The sequence below is a fragment of the Dendrobium catenatum genome, unplaced genomic scaffold (genome assembly GCF_001605985.2).
Source record: "Dendrobium catenatum unplaced genomic scaffold, ASM160598v2 original_scaffold_83099, whole genome shotgun sequence".
NCBI lineage: Eukaryota > Viridiplantae > Streptophyta > Magnoliopsida > Asparagales > Orchidaceae > Dendrobium > Dendrobium catenatum.
This window is the reverse complement of record NW_021401542.1, coordinates 349466-363201: the sequence shown is the minus strand read 5'-3', so window position 1 is coordinate 363201 and position 13736 is coordinate 349466. Positions and strand designations below refer to the sequence as shown.

At 35.6% G+C, this 13736-nt stretch overlaps 1 protein-coding gene across 1 annotated transcript in view; it reads left to right on the top strand.

Moving 5' to 3' along the window:
- LOC110103950 (polyadenylate-binding protein-interacting protein 3) overlaps positions 1–5580 on the top strand; it is a 78363-nt gene extending 72783 nt beyond the window's left edge. Inside the window, exon 15 of the mRNA XM_020832850.2 lies at positions 5170–5580. Within this exon, the coding sequence (XP_020688509.1) occupies positions 5170–5199 (30 nt within the window). The 3' untranslated portion in view covers positions 5200–5580. The remainder of the gene's footprint in view (positions 1–5169) is intronic.
- The last annotated feature ends 8156 nt before the right edge of the window (positions 5581–13736 follow it).

Below are 13736 nucleotides of genomic sequence, written 5' to 3'. Positions count from 1 at the left end.
AGTTGTAGTGTTATAAATTTTCAAGATATTCCATGGAATCAATCTTATTATTTGATTGATATATGTCATTGTGGGCTCCGAAAATTTGGCTTCGGCCTTCACCTGCACTATTTGCTTTTTTGGTTCGGCGAGGGAGTTTTAACGGAATTAAGTTTCAGGGTAAATTTTGGAAGGCATATGTGTTTGTAGATAAGACACTACCCAGAGATTTCGCCCTCATTTTACGAGGACTTTATGATCCGAGTTCTGGTTTCCTATAGGCGTAAGCCCTTATAGTTAATTATCCCCCCCATCATGAGAGGGAACTTTCGATTAAGGCTAGTCGTCAATCATATACGTAGAGAATACGTGTTATCTGGCATATAGTAGCAGCATGGGTATAGAAATGTGGAAATTGGAAAGTTGGAAGATTTGATATTTAAAATAGAAATTTCATCACCTTGCACTTAAAGTGGATGGTGGGGGAATGAATGATAGAACCAATCAAGATCCCATGGTTTCGTCGTCCCGGGCCATCGTGGTTCCTGGTCTACTTAGTCAGAGGAGGTAGTCGACTTAACATAACAGAAGGATTCTTGTCAGCAACCATGGGTTGCTTCGTCCAAGGGGACCTTGTAGACCTGGGGTGAGTATTTGACTAAGGTGATAAATTTGAATCTACCTTAGCTAACATAGGGCTTTTGAAAATATTTGTAAATGTCTTCTGTCTGCTTGTATGAAGGTTGTATATTCGGTGGCATATTGTAGCAACTTTTGTATTGAGTTATTTGCTGCTTTGTATAGGTAGACTGTCGTGCACTACTTGTCTCTTTTTGTAGGTGAATCATAGTGCACTAACTAATCTTCTGCCTTTGTTCGTAGATGCTTGTATTCATCACTGACCTTCTCATGCAAACTGGTCAGCAGGTTGTTATGTCTTTTATACATTGACTCTCAGTTTTTGTAAGGAAATGTGATCTTTACTTGCTGATTAATCACCAAAATTTGAAAGGACATCGTAATATCCATTGCATATCTCTCGTAGTCACTGCACATCTCTCTTCTACTTATAGGCTAGATGTTGTATACATGACAACTCTCCTGCTGGTGTGTAGTATATTCATGTTCTTACTTGCATATGAACTGCGGGGTGTTACAACATTCACTTCAATGAGTTTTCATCACTTGTAGGTGGGCCAATGTATTTATAAATGCACTGATGTTGAGCTGAGTGAAGATGCTACATTCATTATGTGCTCTTCTCATTCCACTTGTGACCATCTCATATTGCACTTTGATTACAGAGGTTCAGTTCATTTATCTCACATTCAAGTAATACTGATTGTGCATGAGCTTTTTGGTCTTCTTCATGATGCATCATAATTCTCACTACTACCATCCTGCCACCCATTGATGCTTACACACAGTTAGCAGATCATCACATTGTTTACAATCATTGTTGATTAATTGTAGATGGTCATGTGAAATGTTACAAGTCTTCTATCATCTTTTGAGGATGACTTGTGACTTGTATAGTGAAATCATCTTCCTTTAACTTTGTCAATTGATACATGCACGAAAGTTGTATTGATGTTTCATTCATCATGAGTCCTTGCACACTTGCTTAAATTTCCTCCTCCGTTGTTCATTTAAATTCAAATCCAATGTTGCTTAGTTCCAATTTGAGCTCTTCATTATTATTTATTTGAGCTCAAATCAAGCTCTCTTAAATTCAATTCCTTGTAATTTATTCATCTTAATTATGCTCAAATTGAGTTCATGTCCATTGCGGTCCCAAATCAAGTTTTCTCGCACTTTGTTCAAATGTTCAAATCTTTGTTCATTTCATTTGATTTTAAATCAAATGGGAGTTCAAGTGTAAGTTGGCTTAATGTTCAAATCAAGTCCCCTGAGCTCGAGTTCCTTGTCTTTCACTGTGCAAATTCATGTCTCCTGTTCATTTGAGTTGAGTCCAAATATGATTTGTTGTGTCCCAATCAAGTTTAAATACAGTCCTTTGTAATTGTTCAATTTTAGTTTGAATTATTCAAGTTCACTTAAGTCCGAAGTTGATTCAAGTTCAAATAGGTCAGACCTTCAAGTTCTTGCTTGAGTTCAAGTATCAAGCTCAAATACATGTCTTACATTTTTCAAATTCATTTTTGTTTAAGTTCATTTAGGTCCATTTGGTTCAAGTCAGAGCTCACAAGTCCACTAGTTCATGTTCGTTTGAGTTCAAATCAGGTCCAAGTCCAATCTCACGTTCATCCGAAATTTCGGTAGCCTCCCGGCGTCTCTCCCCTGTTTAGGAAAAAACTACGAGAAACTGGGCCTTCCCACCACGCGCAATAAAGGCGTGTGTGGTAGGTGTCCTCGGACAAGGACACCATGGCCGTGATCTTTATTCTCACCACGCGCAATAAAGGCGTGTTTGGGGTATTTGACGGTACCTGTTTTAAAAATGCAGTTTGCTTTTCCCCCGCTCGGGGGTACTTATAAGTGATCCCGCTTCGCCGTAGACACCACACCGGGGTTCCATCCCACCATGCGCAATAAAGGCTTGTATAGTCAGTTTTTCGGTGCGCCGCGAACTTTGAGAGCAAGAATCTGAGTTTAGGAAAATTCATACCTTCGCAGGGTTGACGGTGTTGGCTCGGGGCAAGGGAGGAGCACTTGCATTTTGCTTCTTTAAAAAAACAATTAATTATAATTAATTATTATTAATAATAATTAATTAGAATATAATAATAATAATAATAATAATAATAATAATAATAAAATAATAAAAATAAAAATAAAATAAAATCCCCTCCCCCTCTCTAGTTTGGGGGGATTTACGGGATTTGGCTAAAACCGCGCATGGAAGGGGAGAAGGATCGTTACCTTCACACCTTGCGAGCTCCCGTCCCTGCTTCCGATAAAAATGTCGTAACTTTCGTTCCAGCAGGAAGGAACGATGCCAGAGGAGCGAAATGCGGGGGAGATGGAAGCCGCTAGGGCTTGGGATCGGTCGGCTTCTGCTCGCTGAGAGGGGTAGGCAACAAGTGTCGTGGGTTCGGTTGAACTTGGCTGGAGCTCGGCGATGGGTAACTCGCGGGAATTGGTTGGAGAAGTCAGAAGTGGTGATAGGGGCTTCAACCTCTCTCTCTCTCTCTCTCTCTCTCTCTCTCTCTCTCTCTCTCTCTCTGTGTGGACCAAACGAACCCAGAGGTCGGGAAAGGCGTCGGGATGAAGGAAAGTTGCCGAGGCTCGTATTTGCGGGAGAGGAGTTGTCGTGGGAAGAATAAGTGCTGTGAACGAGAGCTTCGCTCTCATTTTAACAGCGCGGAAGGAGACCGATCGAGGCGAGATGCGGGATATGCGGGAAGAGACCGATTCGGCGCTGACTTTAGCGGGATTTGTGGCAGAATTTGTGGATCCGCCGGGCACAAGGTATTGATTTCTACACTCTTCACCTTCTTGCTTTTTATACAGAGGTTAACAGTCATCAAGCTCATAAATATTCAAGTTGGGATAATTATTTTAGATAAGATTTAAATCTTATAATAAACTTTGACAAAATATTGTCTTAAGGCTCTAGAATATGCAATTGATGACTCATTCAATTATCTCTATAGATCTTATGATGATTTTGATCTTCTCATATTTATTCAAACTGTATATTCTACAGAATATTCCATGTCATTTAAAACCCCTATTTATGAGGATTCATTTTCTATCTCTAGCCAACCACTCCAGGACTTACCACTCCAACTCCTCTTGTCCCTTTGCCATCTCTTGTGAGCATAATGACGTTATTACATCTTAGCATAATTATGACTATGATGATTTTGTATCTAAAGATGCTCTAAGCCAGAGCTTGAATGAGAAAATTTTCCGGAGATTGTCATTTCATTTGAGTTTGATGAAACTTAAATCAATTAAAATTTCTTCCCATTCCTTATAGATGGATATACATGTTATGTCTAAACATCTTGTGTTATTGTTCATTCCATTATATGTTGACTTTGTGCATCCACAAATACCACAATATTGAGTTTGCGCTACCATTTATGCCGTTGCTATGCAACTATGAGTTCTTCGCTATGATTGTTATGAATAAAATATATGAAGCATTGAGACGTTAAGATCCAAAGCCTGTAAAGTCTACTTTATGTCTAGTTTTCACATGCCAAAAATTCAAATGTTGATTAAGTAGTTCCTCCACGTCCTCTACCAACTCCACCCTGCCCATCAACCATCCACAAAATAGGCTTCCTTGTAACTCTTCAAAAGAAGACTTTCATCAGGCCCTCATAGTTAATGCAGCATAATCAATTATATTTAGATTATTTTCTGGATCTTTAGTATCTATCTCAATTTGTAAGAATTCTAGGATTTATTAACTTTTAGTTTGAATTTGTCTTATTTAGGATTAGATTTTATTTTAATCTTATCTTTGTAATCCAGATTCTAATAATAGAAATTTATGACTTGTATCTGGATCAGTTTAAATTATTTGATGAATGAATTGAATTTTAATTTCTTCTCCTATCTTTTCTTGTCTCTATTGGTAATCTCTGTGTTTTTCTTCCACTCTTGCTCAAGCATTACACTGGCCTTATCTTTGAAGGAGTTTCTTGATTAAAATTTCCCCTAATATTTCTTATACACCATTACATCATCATAACATTATTTTCTGCTCATGATTTAGTCCCATGAATTCCAAGTAAACTTCTCCTCTTCATAGCATACCATTTTATCATTATTCAATGGTCACCACAGAGACCAACAGGAAGTACAATGGCACCGTACCCCTCTTAAAATAGTTTTCCCAAAAGAGAGGATAAGCGAGATAAATACCAAGATGGTGGATCAAATATCCTTTTCATAAGATTAATTTTGATTTTTTAAACTATTGATGGCATGTCTTACGGAATATACAGTTCTGGTCGATCTCAAAAACAATTGAAGCGTCATTGGATGGTATTGATTAGAAGTAACATTGAATAAAATGATAGAATTAACCGCATAATCCCTTCATTTTAGTGATTTTGGAGATATTTGTAGAGCGTAAAGAAGGATATTACTTTCCCACAATATTCAAACCAAATGATAATCGCTACTATTTGACAGCCAGAATGGTCTTTAAAGTGATCTTATTTTTTAGGATAATTTTGTGCTAAACCTTTTTCTATTACTTGGCTACAGGACATGCAATACAGAGGAAGAAACTTCTAACATTGCTTGAGATGACAATTTATGCACCGGAGGTATTGCCCCTCTCCCACTCTTCTCCGCTAAAATACCAGTCTAAAACCCCAATTTTATGGTGTGCACTGAGATGGAAGTGGTGGCGCTCCTCCCATAATTCAATAACTTAACTGCATAAATTCCCATGGTTCATATACGATCCTCTCTCTATATATGTAAATTGTAATCACTGTTATGAGCTGGGAAGTATGTTGGCATATTCATCGGATATGACAATCTCTAATTCTCTACTTTTCAATGTAACATTGTTTGAAGTTGTGGTGTGCTTGTGCTTTACCAAACAGAAGGCTTGAGAGCATGATTTTACAGTAAAATAGGAGACAATGTATCTTATCCCTTTTTTTTTTTTGCTATTTATTTGTCTGCTAGTTTTGATTGTCTGATTATGCTTTTCTTTGTTTGGAAGATTGGATTGTCCTTTCTGTCATAATTTAATTTGGTTTAGACTTCAACTTCATTTGGGATGATTTTCTTACTGCTGCTTAAAACAACTTTTTGGTACAAAAATTTTAATTTTTTACCAAAAAATTATTTTAAGAATCAATAAGAAGCCTTCATTAGACACAACTTTTTAATGCTTACAACAGCAGTTTTTTATCACAAAAATTTCTACTTCAAGAAATTTTTGTATTAAAAAATAACTTTGAAAAACAATAATAAAGCCGTCTCACATGAAGTCTTAATCTTTTTAGAGATCACAATCATTATTTTATTATTTTTCAGATTTTTCAGTGTTCGGAAGTGCTATTTATAAGTATATCGATTAGTATTTGATAGGTGTAAAAAATGTTATTAAAAAAATTTGTAATGCTGATAATAGTTATATATATATATTATAACAAATGTCTACAAATAGACCTTTATCAAATAAGTGCATGGTGTTCTTCCCTCAGTAAGGATGATATTTGATTGCAAAGCTGTTTTAAGATCTATCCTTGTAGGAAGGATCAACGATATTTTCCAAGCTTAATAGTGATAATGTTTGTGTTTTGTGGAAATAGATGAAATGTTTAATGTTCTCAATTATAATAATGGTTAAAGTGCTATCATCTCTTAGTGAGGGTGTCAAATTTGACTAAAGCTTTATGTTGGTCATCCACGAGCTCTAAAAGGACCACTTCACTCAATTATATCTTCTTGGCTAACTTTTAAGCATACAAATTAAGCAAAGTGTAGATATTCTCGCTTATTGAGTTTTAATTTTTATGATTTGAGGATTCCAGACGGCATAAACACCAATAGTTAACTACTACCTTCAATTATATTAGAAAATATCGCACATGGATAGCCATAAATGGTTACTTATGGAAGAGTGAATATCTTCTTGGAATGGGGATGGAGCTCCTTTAACTTATATTAGATATGGTGGAGATAAATGATGATATTAGAGATGTTGCAAAATTGGTAAGGAATGTTTATGAAATATTGAAGGTGGATTGAGGGCACTATAAGTATATAGGGAGTATTATGTGTGGTTTATACAGAGAGGAGGGTTGGGGATTAAAATGTAAGGATCTATGTCAAATACTTGTTTAGGAAAGTAGAGATATTTATGTATTATTGTAAGAGAGGAAGGATTATGATTTAAAACTAGGATGATTTAGAGTAGTTGGGGTTTTAGGGATTAAATTGAGAGCTTACAAAGTGAGGGGAGATAAGAATGAGAACTTGTAGTGGCTCTAGGGTTTAATTTGGGATGTAGACAAGGAAAAGAAGATCAAAGATATGAAATAAATAGATTATTTTCTTTCCAAAGGAAAATGAGTTGATTTTTTAGATAAAGTAACTCCATGAAAAGCCATCAATCCACTGATGAAAAAAAGAACTTCAATATTTTCATATCCATGCTAAGCTTTATTATTAAGAGAAAATGTAAATGATGTATAATGAATTTTAACAATGTCTAATAGACTATAAGATAGTGATGGGTATAATATAAATTCTAGGGCAAAAATTCATAATTTAATATATTGATATGTAGGCAAATAACTTGAATTAAGTCATAAACATGATGATTGCTTAAACAAAATAAATTTTAATGGGATATTGATGATACGCATTTAATTGAGTGACCATCCCAGTCATTGACTTAAAAGGGACACAATTAACAAGTCATTGGGTGTGGAAATGTGGCTAACAACTAGATAAGCAATGGGGCAGTGAGTGTGTTAAGAATGGTGGCTAGGTGTTCCCAAGCAAAAAACTCTCTATATGTCTAAGAAATTATGGACACCTATTTCCTAGGGTTAAGAAATTTTACTTATGGAGAAGCTTAGTGGTTGGCTAAGGGAAGTTAACCTTTCTCTAGCTTAATTAGGTGATAAAGCCAAAATAGGGGATGTTGAGTTTATAGCTCAAATGATGAAAAATGTTGGTTTGAATAGCACAAAAGAGGTGAAGAAGAAGGTGTTTAGATGCTATCTCTAATAGAACTACAATTGTAAGGCATCAAAACTCTCAATAGCCTTGCTATAGCAAGCGAAGGCTAGTGCACTAGGAAGAAGATTACTAATAACTCTTAGAGTTGGTAGTGAGATGAGATGATGCCTATTTACTCTTCCTTGAATTGCATATGAGGGAAAGCAAGGTACATGAATAAAGTTTTTATATTGAGGGATTTCATAGATAGATAAAGAAGTTAGAACCTATTTCAACTTGATAAATGCCATCTCATGTTCATGCATCCACTTAAAGGTGTTTAACTCCTTCAAGGATTTGAGGAATATGGTGCATTGTTCACCCAACCACTAGATGAATTAGCTGAGACCTGTTGTTTTTTTGGGTAATCCTTCAAACATCTTTTACTAACTTAAACAATTGTGGCTCCATTACTACACAAACTTTCTATAGATTTGGTTGGATGCCTTTAGGGGCTATAACAAACTGCAAAAAATTTCTAAGCTAACCCTAAGTATGCACTATATCAAATTAAGCCTCATGTTATATTGTCAAAATGTTCCAAATATTTATAGCATATTATATTAATGATTGGTGAGTGACTTTCTCTCCATAAGTATATCATCATCATAAACCTCTAAGATTCTTCCTTATTATTAATGGAATATGTTATCCATGATCATTTTGCATGTGGCTCATGCATTTTCAATCCAAAGAGCATACTTGTGTAGTAAAACTTCCCTCCTACATGACGAAGCTTGTCTTCTTTTCAGCAATGAAGTGCATCATAACTTTTTGGCACTCAGAGAATGCTTCCAAGATCGGACTGGTGTTCCCATCGTGGATTCAATTAGGGTGTAAACATTGAAAGCGGGTATGAGTGCATGGGATAGGCATTATTCTCTTCTTTAAGTCAATGCACAACCACCAATTCTAGGTTTCCTTATTCGCCATCATAATGTAGTATTATGTGTGGTTTATACAGAGAGGAGGGTTGGGGATTAAAATGTAAGGATCTATGTCAAATACTTGTTAAGGAAAGTAGAGATATTTATGTATTATTGTAAGAGAGGAAGGATTATGATTTAAAACTAGGAAGATTTAGAGTAGTTGGGGTTTTAGGGCTTAAATTGAGAGCTTACAAAGTGAGGGGAGATAAGAATGAGAACTTGTAGTGGCTCTAGGATTTAATTTGGGATGTAGACAAGGAAAAGAAGATCAAATATACAAAATAAATAGATTATTTTCTTCCCAAAGGAAAATGTGATGATATCTTAACAAAAGTAACTCCATGGAAAGCCATCAATCGATTAACAAGAAAATGAATTCCACTATTTTTATATCCATGCTAAGCTTTATTATTAAGAGAGAATGTAAATGATTTATAATGAATTTTGACCATGTCTAATCATTATAAGATAGTGATGAGTATAATATAAATTTGAGGGCGAAGATTCATAATATATTCATATGCGGGTAAATAACTAGACCTAAGTCTTAAACATTATGATTGCTTAAACATGAAATCTGTTAATGGGATATTGATGATACACATTATGTTGACTGACCATCCTTTTTTTTTAGTTCTTGACACAGCATGGTATTGACTGACCATCCTAGTTACTGACTTCAAAGGGACAAAATTGATAGGAGTCATTGGGTGTGGAGATATGGCTAACAATCTGATTAGCAATGGGGTAGTGAGTCTATTAAGAATGGTGGCTAGGCATTCCAAAGTAAAAAGCTATCTATAGAAATTATGGACACATATCTCCTAGGGTTAAGAAAGTTTACTTATGGGGAAGCCTTGTGGTTGGCTATGGGAAGTTAACCTTTTCTCTAGCTTAATTAGGTGATAAAGCCAAAATAGGGGATGTTGGGTTTATAGCTCAAATAATGAAAAATGTTGGTTTGAATAGCACAAAAGAGGTGAAGAGGAAGGTGTTTAGATGTTATCTCTAATAGAACTACAATTGTAAGGCATCAAAACTCTCAATAGCCTTGCTATAGCAAGCGAAAGCTAGTGCACTAGGAAGAAGATTACTAATAACTCTTAGAGTTGGTAGTGAGATGAGATGATGCCTATTTACTCTTCCTTGAACTGCGTATGAGGGAAAGCAAGGTACATGAATAAAGTTTTTATATTGAGGGATTTCATAGATAGATAGAGAAGTTAGAACCTATTTCAACTTGATAAATGCCATCTCATGTTCATGCATCCACTTAAAGGTGTTTAACTCCTTCAAGGATTTGAGGAATATGGTGCATTGTTCACCCAACCACTAGATGAATTAGCTGAGACCTGCTATTTTTTTGGGTAATCCTTCAAACATCTTTTACTAACTTAAGCAATTGTGGCTCCATTACTACACAAACTTTCTATAGATTTGGTTGGATGCCTTTAGGGGCTATAATAAACAGCAAAAATTCTCTAAGCTAACCCTAAGTATGCACTATATCAAATTAAGCCTCATGATATATTATCAAAATGTTCCAAATATTTATAGCATATTTGATTAATGATCGGTGAGTGACTTGCTCTCCATAAGTATATCATCATCATAAACCTCTAAGATTCTTCCTTATTATTAATGGAATATGTTATCCATGATCATTTTGCATGTGGCTCATGCATTTTCAATCCAAAGAGCATACTTGTGTAGTAAAACTTCCCTCCTACATGACGAAGCTTGTCTTCTTTTCAGCAATGAAGTGCATCATAACTTTTTGGCACTCAGAGAATGCTTCCAAGATCGGACTGGTGTTCCCATCGTGGATTCAATTAGGGTGTAAACATTGAAAAGCGGGTATGAGTGCATGGGATAGGCATTATTCTCTTCTTTAAGTCAATGCACAACCACCAATTCTAGGTTTCCTTATTCGCCATCATAATGTTGGACACCTAGTTTGGATTTATGTATTTTGATATAAAATTAACATCGAGTAGTTTATGTATGCCATCCTAGATCATAGCCTAGATCTCTAAGGATCAATTCTACTTCTTCTATTATATATCTATCTATGAAGTCTGTTGTTTAGTTGATGTCTTGCCACATATAGGTCCATATATGGCCTCTCCTTAAGTATCTAAGTGAAGAAATCAATGTTACCTTCAAAAGTGATGCTTATTCAAAATGTGCAATGCAAGTTCCTTATAAGGGATGTCTCTACCTCCCAAACCTCCTATGCAATCCAACCATCACATATGTTATTGTTCTTTAGTACTTTTATTGATTGGCCTTATTGTTAGACTATTTTTAGTAGCATCTTTGAGTGACCTCTAAGCTACCTCATGATAAGCAAAAGTCATTAGCATTGGGAATTTCACACACTAGTGATAGCTCAAAATGACTACCTAAAAGATGTTTAACAACTAACAACCAAATAATGTGTTGTATATTGATGATGCTTAGAGTATCATATTGTTTTCCCACTTTGCATCCTTAATTTTCCCATCATTAAGGATTACTTTTAGGGAGAAGATCCCCTCGGTGCCCTTATTCTCCTGGATCACGTTCTGGGGTACACGAGTTAGTGGGGTGCAATCTCATCCAATAAATTTATTAATGGTATTGTATATTCAAAAAGAAACTAGCATTAATAAGGATGTGTAGCATCTTATATTCATTGGTCTTGGACTAAAAATGAGGGAAGGGGACATATAAGTACTTGGAAACTTATTGCAATTGAACGGGCTACTAATCTCTTAAATGTGGCTCTAACATCACTCCAAAAACCTCATGAAAGGTAGGCCAAATAATCTTGAAATGCAATCAAGATGATGAGGTAAGGTTACGTGGTAATGTCTTGTCTTTGAATAAAATTCAAATCTTAAGACTTTTATTATTACTTTTAAGCAAAATTGAATGAACATTTTTTTACTATCGATTTCACTTTTGGGCATTGCAACGCTCAAGCATGCAGCACCACATTACTTGAATAATTATAAGGGGGCTGCATGAGTTTTGTTTCATTGCATTTTGAATCCATTAGAACTTCTTAGCTCTAGCTTTCCTTACTTTTAAGGAGATGGTACTAAATATCACTTTGAAGAAGGGGAGGGGCTCCACTTTCTATGATTCTACAAATTTATTAGTGCTAAAGCATAAGACATATATAACCATTATATTGTTCATAATCAACTAATACCTGAGAGAGGATTTTAAAAAATGGGGGAAGGGTCAAATAAAGCTTATGATTGTCCATAGCTGGGAGAAGTTTTGTGAGGAAGCCTTTGCATGTATGATTCCTATTGTTAATTAATGAATTCTTTGCAAATACAAAGGAGCCCCAAATAACAAGGTTTATGTTAGGGGAGAGTTGGTCCTTGTAAATAATGTTTATTTTAATAACTTATGTGTAATAGCCCATATTTTGATGTATAATAATAAAATAATATTTCAGGAGTCATTATAACTTTAATTTTTTAATCATCTTCACCATAGCATATATATTATTTTGCCCTAAGTATGATAATTTTCTAACTTTATGAGCCGTATAGATATGAAAATAAAAATTTTCATATTTATTTGTAATTTATCAAGAAATTGACACGTGTCAGTATAAGTGAATTTTTTAAGATCAATGGTGTCCGTTTTATAAACCGATTTCTCCAAAGCCTTCCAGACATGCTTTGCTATTTTATGATTTTTTTTTTCATAATTTTAGAGCATTGGATTTAAAAATATAAAAATATTTATGAGAATTTTATACTAATTAAACATTTGACTTAATTTTCAATATATTCTCATCTAATTTTATTATAAAAAAAATTAAATTCACTACAACTTCTCAAATGGCTTTTCTCTTTCATTTTTTCCTAAAACGAGTGAATGAGAAATTGAAAAAAAGAAGAAAGAAATACGAGAGGAGAAAGAAGCCATTGAAAGGTTTGGAGATTTTAGAGCTATTTTTGTCGGTTGGTCCAGTAGGGACGATTGCTCGCCTCAAGGTAGGTTATCATTACCCTACCTCTGATTTCAATGATTTTACTTATTTTGTGATTTCTTAGTTTAAATTTGATTAGAACTTATAAAAGTTGTGATATCTCAAATTTTAATAAACTTTCATCATATAACTTTTTATATATTATAGTTTTAATCATTTTACACAAATTGATATGAATATATGAAATTTCACTAGGTAAATTAATTGTTAGGATTTTCTAAAGTTAATGAATAGTATATAGATTTTCTTCTATTTCATAAATTATTATATTTCATATATGGCATTAACTTGCCAAGAGAAAATAATATGATTGATGTATGATAAATATGACATTTATATGTGTTGCGTCCTGGAATATTCGCGGCGGTAGAGAAATATATAGTTTAACGTCTTAGCATTGTACGAAGATCCAGCACACAACTAGATAAGTGAGAGGTTGTAGCGTTCATAAGAGACCAGATTTTTTACGTGAAAAACCCCTAAAAAGGGGGGAAAACCACAAGGCCTAGCCCATTTTGAATGAATCCACTAGTATTTGTAGTTGATTACAAATGAGGCCTTCTTAGGGAGAAGGCCTTGAATTGATGTCACAAATGTACATCATATAGAGTGTATTACATGGTGGGAGTTACAATAGATGTATTTGTTTTGTCAGCATGACCATAGTCGATAGGATGGAGGTCGGAAAGACCGTTGTCTAGTGATGGGGGTCGGAAGGACCATAGTATGCGACAGAGGTCGGGAGGATCGTAGTCGGCAGGAGACCAGGGTCTGAGTGACCGTTGTATGGTGATGGAGGTCGGAGTGACCATAGTAGGCGACAGAGGTCAGGAGGACTGTAGTCGGCAGGAGACTGGGGTCTGAAAGACCGTTGTAGTAGGGAGGTACTCTGGTAGAACTATAGGCGTCAGGTAGTGGCCCAGAAGAAGTTTGGGCCTCAGGTGGTGTTGCGGTGAAGGTGATGGCCTCTGGCGAAGGTGAGGTCCTCTGGTGGTGGTCCGGCGAAGCTCTGGCGGTGGTCCGGCAAGGCTCTGGCGGTGGTCCGGTGAAGTTCCGGCGAGGCTCGGACGGTGGTCCGGTGAGGGTGAGAGCCTCATTTGGTGGTCCAGCGAAGCTCGACGGTGGTCCGGCGAGGCTCATGCGGTGGTCCGGCGAGGTTC